The following is an 11,670-nucleotide window of genomic DNA, read 5'->3' as shown; positions in this document are numbered from 1 at the left end:
AATAGCGCTGTTGAGCTTTTGGGACGGCAGGGTGTTTAAGTTCGTTCACCGTGAGTATGGCAGCAGGAAGTACTGCTACATAAAAGCACAGCGTTGGCTATAACCAGCGGTACCTGCAGCAGTGTTCTGGGCTGCATTAAAAAAGGGGTGGCCAGCAGGGAGAGGGAGGTGATTGTCCCCCCCTACTCAGCTCTTGTGAGGCCCCATATGCAGTACTGCGTCCGGGAAGGACATGGAGCTCTTGGAGCAGGTTCAGAGGAGGGACACTACGATGATCAGAGGGCTGGAGCACCTCTCCTGTGAGGGAAGGTTGAGGGAACTGGGATTATTTAGCTTGGAGAATAGTCAAGACTGCGTGAGAATCTACACAGGCACAGACATGTATGTAGGCCTAAATGAAATGAATACAAGGAAGAACAAGAAAAAAATTTAAGATATTTAATGTAAAAAAAACCCCAAAACACTACGCTAGCACATTTGACATTCTAACAGTTGCAGCTTGAAATAGCAACTCCAGTTTAAAGAAATCTCATTTTTGTAAATTTACAGTTGCTTTAAATTGCTTATAAAACAGCGAACGACAACAAAAAATCAATTTAACAATAAGTTGTTATCATTTATTGTGATCACAGACAAGCTAACAACAGATAGAACTGAACCCCAATGCACTGTTTGTGTAGGGAGAGATTTGACATTCAGATGCTTTATCTGTCTCATAAGTTTAACTGTCTGCAGAAACCAAAGCTCTTCTGATTTATTATATCCCATTCCCTCATCCAGTCACTCTGACTGATGCTCAAGGCAAATACCTGCCAGTTTGCCCCGATGCCAGTCTTTTTAATATTCTTTGTGCAAAGGATGGTGTAAGAGAAGACCAGATTAATTCACTTGAAAGCAGCAGAGATTTTCTCAATATATATGAGCAGACCACATTAGTAAACCCTTGGAAGGTAGTGAGGAATATCTGTTTCAAATACACAACGGCTCACATCCTTTTCTTTAGGAGATGAACCATATTTCACATTACTTGTTTTATTCCTATTACAAAACTAGGATGAACAGCTCAGATGTAGAAGTCTAAAAGGTGGAGGAAACTACAATTAACAGGGCCCAATATTTGTATCAAACCATTCAGAAGTACTGAATATTTTTATTTCTGAGTGCTCACACACACACAACTCTAAAACCTAAGTGTGAAATTAAATAACAGGAAACTTCATGTACACGACATGGTTCTAAACACAAGATAAACTTAAAACTATGGAGTTCTCTTGGAAGTTTTTGGTGAAAACAAGCTGTAACGCGTATTAGTCAATCTGTGCGTTGACTCCATTCTGTGCATTGAATCACTGAGTATGTCTTCAGAACTATATTTGAACAAGCAAGCTTTGGGAAAAAAGTAATTAAGAATATCCATGTTTCTTCATTTAATGTCAGCTGATACGAAGGAAACATTTGTCTTCCGTAATTGGCAATGGTGGAAAGGCAACACGGAGGAAAAAAAAATCCAGCATGCTGGAAATACAGACTGTAACAGCTACATACAAACCCTACTGTTTTCTAAACCTTTCTCTCTTCCAGAGTTGGAAGTCTTTGCAGAGTCTTTGCAGAGTTTCTGCACCATCCCAGGAGCCAGTTATGAGGTATGAGAAGATAATAGGAAGGTTAATGTTACAAGTGTTGCTCTCTCAAAATAACTCTGAAAATAAAACAACAACAAAAATGTTTGCTTCGTTCAAACCCAAAGCACGCCTCAATGTTATGCTCACTCACAAGAGTATCGTTACTACTCTCATACGAGTAACCACACTGAATTTCTACAGCACTAACAAATGATATAAAACAAATAGTCCCACACATAATAATACAATAGGTGCCCAGGAAACTAACCAAGAATAAATCACACCGTTTGTACTGAAGAGTAAACACCATTTTCAAGCGCCAACAAAGCGTTCAATTTGTTAGCACGCCTCTTCCATCTAAGACTCATGAGTAGGAGGACAAAGTGATTTCCACAGAGAAATTTCTGCAACAACTTTGGTTTGTAATGAGCCACAGAGAATTCAGACCCTATGTATATAAAATATTGATCTACTGGATTTCTGTAAAGCTAACCCGGTAGGTGACAGGGACAACTATACATATGAACTTCATGATGAGAATAATAATTTAAACTCAATATGTCATATTCCAAATATACAGAAAAGACTTGATTATATTAAACATCTATTTTCTGCTAGTCTATAGTTCATCCAGCCTGATCCCAACCCTATAATACCTTATGATTGAAGTCTTTATATCCAATGCATGTTAAGCTACGCATGGAAAGCCTTCGAAGTCTGCTGTCTGTACTGAAGGGATTATCTATTTCAGCACATTTCGGATGTGAAAGCTCAACTGTAAAGACTGAACTACACTGGTCATCAAAAGATGGGAAGCCATACTTGTGCAGAACCAGAAGAAATGAGAACAGTGCATCAAAGATGGTACCCTACGTGAACAAATTAGCCCCGCTGAGAAGCAGAGTATGTTAGTAGGAGAGGAGCACTGCATTAGTACAGATACATGCCTCTGGTACTTCAACAGAAATCAGCGTGGTAAATATTATATTTGTGCACATGCAGTGCAGGCATATTTATTCTCTCAAAGCCCAATTTGTGTAGTATCACTGCCATAGCCTTGCTGGCTAGATTTATTTCACTCAGGAAAGAATATTACATTGAAGCAGCTGCACTACTATGGTACCCCAAATAACTTTGTTGAAGGCTGAGTGAGCTCTGCAGTACTGCATGGTGCTGCAGAAACATTGGTTCTTGAACCACCTGTCATTTTCAAAAGTTAGCCTACTGCAGGTTCAAGATATAGTCTAGATGTAGAATGTTTAATGGCGGTCAGCTGGCAAGTTCATGCAACATCCTGGCCCATGGCAGGCATTTCCCCAACGTTTTAAATGGTTCCACACGCTTGCAGATGAGTTGTGTATGGAAAACATTCCATAGTCTCCTATAAAATAATCATTGCACTAATTAGGAAAATTGCAAATACTACATTACTCAATGTCTTCCTACAGGGATAAAAAGAAACAATAATGGAATACAAAAAGGAGGCTAAGTTCCTCAGTTTTCACATCCAATAGAAGTCATCCAATCTTAAATAAAACAAGCAAACAAATAAGAAAATAGACATGTGATCATTTCCTGAAGCAGGAATATAAATACTAGCAAAAGAAACAACTCTGGGCAGCCAGAGTTCAAACATGAACCACAGCAAGTTGAAAAACGACACTGTATCAATTGGTGCCCCTCTCTGAATCATCCCGCATCAACGTGATCGGTTTACACATTAACAGCTATGCTTATTTAACTGATTCCAGCAAACTCACCAGCCATGGTTAGACAAAGGTTTATCGCAGTTCCTTCCAGATAATACCTTAACAGTCAAGGTCAGGTTGTGTGCCCAGTTACTTTTCCCACAGAAATTCTCTCTTTTATAAACAATGTAGGAGCTAGAAGGTGTTATGTCCTCAACCAAAAAGCACTGCAATGCCTTAGACAATGGGAATCAGCTCCCATAGATGCTATTTATTTCGACCACTGACTTGCTGCGAGAGATAAAGTAATTCTGACTTGTGTCCTAAGCTGTCTATGCTAGATGAGGTTACCTGAAGAACAGAAACTCTAGCTTACTCCTCTGTCATCTGACACTCTTTTCCATTTGCTGCTTGCTGAAATCTTGTCTTAAATCCAGGAGTATTTTCTCCACTGGAGCCTATCTCAGCAGCTTGGTGGCTGACAAAACATTTGTGGCGCACACTTTCACTTGTACAAATCCTGCAGTTCAAAGGGCGGAGCCAGAAACAAGAAACAAAGCATAACTCAAATTACAAGAGTAGGGTGCAGGAAAGAATCCATTCTTCTGCTGGCTCTGTAGGACTGGCAGTAGAAAGCAGTAATAAAACTGAAGTGGACAGATATTCTTCATACTTGAAATGATCAGGATTTAAACAGGAAATTGCACTTTTTCCAGAAATGCTTTCAGATATAAAACTGCCTTCTGATATTCATCCTGCTGCTAAAAAAAAGTCAGATGAAGATATCAAATTGCAAGTGAAAGCAAATATTGCTATTTATTCACAGCTGTGAGATTCCATCTGCGTTGCCTTCGTATACCTACAAAAGTGTTCTAAGGGACTTCAAATGCAGTTCAAGAGTATGAATAAAAAGATCTCCAAACTCCAGCTGAAATGTTAGAATCTGCAGGAGGGCATAATTGGACTTCCAAGTGTGCATTGCTGGTGTTTTTCTTTTTGAGAAATAATGACTGAATCCTTTACATGGTCAAAAGGAACCATGTAACGCTAATAATAAAGGACATGCATGGACAACCTGAAAAGAAATATCAGGCACCGCCTTTCTTTTGCAATTGCTCCAATTTTCTTCTTAAGAGATTGTAGTTTTCCTTGGTCCCAGGTGCCGTAGGATCAAGCTTCAGAGAGATTTCATAGTGCTTCTTTGCTAAGTCAAGATTTCCCCAGCGATGATAAAGCACAGCTGGAACATCAATAAGGGATTTCATTAGCAATATTGTTGAATAATGAGCAGTCTTGCCAGTGACTTGGAAAACAACATTAAAGCATTTGTTTCCAGTGAGGGTCTCTCACTGGCTGGTGGCACAGTAGCTGCTTGTTCTGTTGCCAAACACAGGAGCAAAGCCTGCGAGCAGAACTGGAATGGGACTGATGGAATGAATTACGCTGTAGCCATAAATGGCAGCTCTTATCTGGTGAGCTCCATTGTGGGTTACAAGCATAGCATAAATAAACCAACTGAAGTGCAGCTACCTCTGGGCTGGATTCTGCAGCCCACTTGATCTGTCACATCATGTGACAGCTTCTCTGGGTTAGTGCCCTGCTCTTCACTGGCTGGCAGTTTGACCAGGAAGTCAAATAGCATCTGCTCAGCAGGAAGAAAGCTCAAAAGATTGCTTTTTCTTTTAAACCACCATGACCACGAAGCAAACAAACAGTACAGCTGAGGAGAGTTAGAAAGTCTCTTACCTAAATTACCATGATAACTGGCAGCATTTGGATTGGCTTTAATTGCCTTGAGGAACAAAGCTTCGGATTCCTGAATAATTTAGAAGAACAAGTCAACAGAACAGTCCACATTTGCAGTATGTAAAATAAAGTACACTCACAATTGTAATTGAAGGAAAAACCTCAGACACCACCATATCTATGTGATTCCACAATATGTATAATCTAAACCTGCATAATCCTGTAATTGAAGTGGCTGTAGCCTCTGGAAAGAAAAGTAACAATGGCACAAATACGTGCCAAGATTTTGCAGGTTCACATTATTTTAACTGGGAGCTATTTAGCACTAGTGAAGTCTGTAGAAGTGGTTTAATTACATCACTTGCTCGAGTTTCAGTCAAGGCAAGCATAATGTAATACAGTATCTGAGAAAACTGCTTTCAGACACCCTCCCCTTTCACACCATTTTTATCATTTAAAATGTGAGCATTCCAGTAAAACCATTTCAAACAGATGTTTCAACATGGTTCTTAATGAACAACCGAGTGTCTGTCATTTAAAAATCAAACCAAGTGAAGTATTCTTCATGTTTCTTGCATGCTGCTTTTTCCATATACCAAGATGCAGTACGTAAGCTCTTAGAACTGGTGATGTCTGAGTACTTCTTAGAAAGGCTGAACTCTGACCAGTCAGAGGTGCAATTTTTACTAAGTTAATTTCATAGTTCCACGTGAAATTTTTTTGCTTTACCATGCTAGCTGCTGATAGAGATACTTTGATTTCAGAGCATATTTCCTAAAGGAGTTTAGAAAGACACCCCTCAATCCAAATAAATCGTATTTACTCATATGAAAGCTTAGATACTTTCAAAGGATGCAATGTCACATAGATTCTGTGCTATGCTATTTTAGGGAAAGTTGCTCATTCCTTTTCAGTGCAAAATATCCAGAGACAAAATTTCCTCCATGTAGTAGCCTTATGCCCTAAGGCACAAACTTGCCTAAGGTAAGTGCAAGTTTTGGCATTGATAAGCAGCTGCTCTAGCATTCTGACACTCTGACTGTTAAAGTGCAAGGATATACTGGCCTCTGAAAGTCACAATGTTTAAATATGAAAGCATGTAGTAGTCAAAAATCCTTCAGTTTGTAATCTTTTCCACTGCAAATTCTAGTATTTTAGTTAAGTAAATAAGTAAATTGCTGCTTTTTTTTCATCCAGCAGGGTAACAATAGTCTGGCAGACATGCTGGCCAGTTAATTCACTGTTATGGCTAAGTGTTGTCACCTACACAAAGGAGAAGTAGATAAGGCTTATTGTTTTCACTGCTGAAGTAAGATAGGGCAATATGTGCAATGTGTTCCCAGAAAATATAATGAAATACATGATTAGAGCTGACTCTCATTACCACACATCTTCAACCACATACTGAAAGCATCTTCATTGCCACTGCTTTGCTCAGCAGTTAGTAGAAGCATACTGCCTGATTAAAGACTACTGAAGGTGCATCACTTTCATATTATTGCAGATATATTGAGTAAATACACATTCCAGTACATCTGGTGATACTTCAAATTACTCTGTCTTGCCAAATCTTTAAATTAAGTGTTGTCAAGAAACTTGCACGCTGCATATAGTGAAGGCTTTGGGAAACCACACTGCATTCCATCTGCTGCCAAGCCCACAGCACAAAGTTGTAGTCTGGCTTTATTTCAAATACAAAGAGAAAATGCTGAATGTTTCCAATTTGTTGTACTTCTAACAGAAATAAAATAAAATAAAATATGGATGTATACATAACAAATACACAGCATACATATTTTCAAAGAACTAAAGATAGGTTGATTCATTGTCCATTGCAACAAGTATTTAAGTGAGAAGTCCATATTGGTATAACAGATGTTAATTTAAAAAGCAACAACAACAACATAACACAGCAACTTCAAAACAGCTCATCATTTATGTGCTTTTGTTTCTGGAATAATAAATCATTCATGAATAGATTCAAACAAATCTTAAAGGGTCGGAGGATTTTTATGGGGGTTGCTCAGGAATTCCATCTTCTGCTGAAAATCAAAATGCTCTTAAAACCAAAGGAAAACGTCCAAATGATTTGAAGGGAATCTCTGAGAACACAGTAAAACCTTTTTGACTCGGTGCCTTTTAAAATAACTACCCAAAACCAACCGACCAACCATAAAGAAAACGTCAAAACAACAAAACCCATCCCAAAACAAATCTTACTTTATGGCAACCGAGCCAGTGTACCATCAACTTTTACACAGAAACATAAAAGTAAATAAATGAAATACCTGAGGTTATATAACAAAACAGATGTAGCCAGGCAGCCCTCTGCTAGTTACCTCCATCACCTTGTCAGCTTCTATCCCACATCTTCCTCACTCCTCCTAGCTCAATGAGTACCCTTAAAGAATCATCCTTTTCTCTCTGTTTTTACACGTTGAGGGGGTGGGCAAGAAATCAATCTCCCATACTTTTTTTAATCAACATTTTTTTCCTCCCACTTAAAAAGAAAGTCAAACAAACAAGCAAACAGTGCTCTATCTCCCTTTTCCAGGCCATGCAAAATACAGTTGCTGCTGTCATTATCTCCTTTTCTAACTAAGTCCACTTCCCATTTCCCCTAATTTGCTCTCCATGTTATAACCCATCAACCTCAAGTTAGGCTCTTCTGCTCTACACAAACCTTCTACTCCCTAATGAAATATTAAAACTCTCACTGGCTCCCTGATTTCTTCCTGGGGCTCTTTTGCTTTATTCAGGATTCTGGCTTGAAAGCTTCATTTTCCCCTATGACTATTCCCACTTTGTCCAATGCATTCTCCTGCAGCATAATGACCTTTCAGAACTGGACAGCATTACCTCCTTTTCAAATTTCTAAGTTCACTAAGACAAACTTGTTTCTTCTATACCTAGCAAGTTTTCCACATATTTCTTCCACTTACTTCATTATAAACATTCTTTATTCTGTCAGGCTGCTCTTGCTAAATAAATGTACAATCCTCTGTTCTTTCACACTCATGACTCATCTAAGTAATACTAGCAATTAACTCCTCCATAATGTTACCCCTTATACATTCTTGATGTTAATTTGTATTCTTCTAGAACTTTGCTAAAGTAATCTGAAAATATATTTTATAACAGCTTCAAGGTTGGAAGAGAGAAATAATAGAATATACAAAAAGTGAAACAGCCAGTCTAGGGCAAGTGATGTGGTGTATAAAAGCATCATCCACACAAAGTGTGGGGCTGATGCAGGCCCTGGTGTCACATGTGGACAAGTCATCACTCTACAGTTGAACATGACTGTTGAATTCAGACACAGTAATTGGTGGGAAAAAATAGATTGATTTTAAGGAGTTTAACATCATTAAATCTTTCTCCTTCTCTTATGCCGAGGCTGTTCCTTCAGCACTGCTAACATTACAATATATCCAAAAGTCATCAAAACCCCCAAAACTCATGGTTCCATAAATGACACTTTGTTTCTTCAAGACTACCAAAAACTTGGTAGTCTCATAAGGTAGTCATACCCTAGCACCTACAGTGTATTAAAACAAATGAATATATTAGCAATATGTGATTTAGTCTTCATATGCTCATACACTTTCTTTAGGAAAATAGTTCTGTTCCCAGCTGCATTACATTCACTACTTGTAAATAAAAGTAGTTAATTTTGAACTCCTTAGCTGGCCAGTTGTATACAAGGAAAAGTCTGAAACATCAATCAGTGTATGAATTTCTCATAATATTCTGGGATTATGCAGGTATCCTTATCTTCAATCCAGGATTAGAGAATCTGTAATATCTAGCTTCTGAGGTAAAGAGGTTATAATTCATATCGAGTAATGGTAAATATTGCTTTCCTTTACATACAAAGAGAACAAGGACAGATATATCACATCTAATTTTAGACTCTGAACCAAATCCTTTAAACAGAAGGGTTTTTCTCCATAGACAGCAAAGGAATATAAATTCCTAACTGCCCTCTAGTGTGCTTAAGAGCCCATTTTTCTTGACTGACCAGTGATGTAGTTTAGGGCAACAATGTTCCAAATGCAAGCATCAAAAATAAGGCGGGATGAATTTAGGCCAGAATCACATCACAATTCTGTGACAGAAATGTGTGTTCAATCCAGATTATTTAAGCCCGAAGTCAGCAATGACCTCCTCAGTTTCTACAAGAATGGAAAAAAAAAAAAAAAAAAAAAGCAACAACAAAAACAAAAGAACAGAGAAAGATCTAGTTACCTACCTTATATTTTTGTGATTTCCCCAATACATTTGCCAGAGAAAACATAAGGGAATGATCATTAGGTATTAACTCCAGGGCTTCTCTTCCAACTGCCTCTGCTTGAGCTAGATTGCCTTGGAGCCCACACAGTGGAAAAAGAGAGAGCATCTTTTAGCACAGCCTTACTAGCTACTTTTCATGCTGCAAGCAAACATATTGTATGAATTGCTGATTACATGCATTTTAAAAGAAAACCAGGTATCTCAGACACAAAGAAATGCAAAGTCCTATAGAAGAAAATAACAAAACCTCCATTTTGTTTACAACAAATAACACTTTCAAAAGGACAGGTTCCAAACTTCTGAAGTTTGGTCTGTAATACGAACATGCCTGCACACTGATGGCATTTCAAACAAGGATCAGAAATTCAATTTATGGGCTGGATTTTAAACAATGCTCCAAAACCAGTGAGTTAGAAGGTATTCTAATATTTATGAAGAGTATCTTGATAGCTTCAGAAGCAGCAGAACTCCTTTTGGATAAATACAGATAAAGCTCTGAGTTCAGCAAGGCATTGAATTATTAAAATATTCAAATGGGCTTATACCTGTGTTATCAAGCAATATAATCATATTGTTCCAAGCCAAACTGTGCTCTGGTTTCAGAACTGTAGCATTCCTCCATGCATTCAATGCATCTATATGGCGATTCAAATCCGCATACTAAAAAGAAAGAAAACTCCAGTAATTTCACCCTGATTTACTTTCCTATTATGGACTAAAGGCACTAAACAGTTATTAGCCCTTCTCATATCATTCTGGTAGAGCTTGCTCTTATAAACAAAAATAAGAAATGTAAAAAGAGCACTAGAGTAGTATAGAAGATAGACTGGTATACATTAACATTACAGTTCCACACTGCTTTTTCTATGGTAGCCAGGCTTGTTTTCAAATATTCTTATACCAAAAAGAAGGGGATTAAAACCATCCTGCAGTTTAGAAATCTATAGAAGAGATTAAGTAGACAGTTAATATAAATATTTCCAGGAATCTATTATTTTTTGCATGGTTCTACCTACTGTCTAACAATTTGTTGGAATATACCGCATAAAATAGTCTAATATTGGGGAATTATTAAAATTATCTCTTAAACAAAAGATCACAATCTACATATTTGTTTTGACATCTCTATAGGGAAAAGTAGCATTACCAAATGTGATATGGAAGGAATTATAGGAAAAGCACTGAAAATAGGAAATCACTCCAAAGTAAACAACAGATAAACCAGAAAAACTATAAGCATTTAAAAATACAGCAGAATTATATGCACGTGCAAACCACTCTAATACTGATTGTTTATTCAAACCACTCTAATAGCGATCATTTATTTAACAATACTTACCAACCGCCCTAAATTGTAGTAACAATCTGGGTATTTTTTTCTGTGTTTAATTGCTGTCCAGTAGCTTTGCTCTGCCTCTTCAAACCTTCTTAAGCTGTTCTGTACTATTCCCAGATTCATCCATGCGGCAGCAAAATCAGGTCTGCATGAATTGGAAAAAAATAAAAAGAGAGAGTGATGTTAATTGAGTGTCTAGAAGAGAAGTTCCCATTGTATACCATTTCTGCTCAGCTGGTGAAAAACACTGCTTAGCATTGTTCTGAACATACTGTATTTGTACAGCTAAGGACAGCAACTCTTCTGCTTCCTGGAGCTCATTTCTTTCCTTCAGAATGTTTCCGAGGTTGTTCATGGCATGTACGTATTTAGGGTTCAACCTAAAATTTAAAATTTAACAGATTATTATTATGTATGAGACACTTCCGTATGCAAATTGTTAGCCCTTCATCTCTGCAGAGCATGAAAATGAATACCAAAGCATTTTCTCTTGGTTAAACATTAAAGCAATTTCAGGAGAGTTCAATAAAGCAGCAAATATTTAATACCTTACAGCTTCTCTGTAGTATTTGATTGCAGCACTTTGATTTCCTTTGTCAGCCAGGTTTTTGCCAACATTGTAGTGTACCTGAAAACACGGATGAACATTTTACCACATGCTATACAGTCTCATATTTTATGGATTTGTGTTGCTAAAAATTATTACTCCCAATAGATACTGCCAGTAGTTAAGTCAGTAACTGCTTATTTTTTATTTTATTTTATTTTATTTTTTCTGGCAGGTGGATTCTCCACGTTGGACAATTTATAGAATGAAAGCTGTAAAAAACAAAATGTTAGGAATAAATGAATCAGCTTACCTGTTCTAGCTAGTTAAGAAAGGTTACTCACTTCCTAATATTGTAAATGAGGTCATCTCATTGTCCATAAGACTATGGAGACCTCTTACCCTTCATTTCTCTTATTTGTCAGATGAATAAGTCTG

The 11,670-nt window shown here is 37.5% G+C and overlaps 1 protein-coding gene across 1 annotated transcript in view; it reads right to left on the bottom strand.

The window, feature by feature from the left end:
* Window positions 1-423: 423 nt before the first annotated feature.
* Window positions 424-11,670, bottom strand: part of TMTC4 (transmembrane O-mannosyltransferase targeting cadherins 4) — a 50,669-nt gene continuing 39,422 nt past the window's right edge. The window contains exons 12-18 of the mRNA XM_015851500.1: window positions 11,234-11,313; window positions 10,958-11,065; window positions 10,689-10,830; window positions 9,895-10,009; window positions 9,309-9,421; window positions 5,057-5,126; window positions 424-4,550 (exon numbers count right to left, since the gene is read on the bottom strand). Coding sequence (XP_015706986.1) covers window positions 4,399-4,550; window positions 5,057-5,126; window positions 9,309-9,421; window positions 9,895-10,009; window positions 10,689-10,830; window positions 10,958-11,065; window positions 11,234-11,313 — 780 coding nt within the window. The 3' untranslated portion in view covers window positions 424-4,398. The remainder of the gene's footprint in view (window positions 4,551-5,056; window positions 5,127-9,308; window positions 9,422-9,894; window positions 10,010-10,688; window positions 10,831-10,957; window positions 11,066-11,233; window positions 11,314-11,670) is intronic.

The sequence above is a fragment of the Coturnix japonica genome, chromosome 1, assembly GCF_001577835.2.
Source record: "Coturnix japonica isolate 7356 chromosome 1, Coturnix japonica 2.1, whole genome shotgun sequence".
NCBI lineage: Eukaryota > Metazoa > Chordata > Aves > Galliformes > Phasianidae > Coturnix > Coturnix japonica.
Note: the sequence above shows the minus strand (reverse complement) of the source record. Positions and strands in the feature narration are given on the sequence as shown.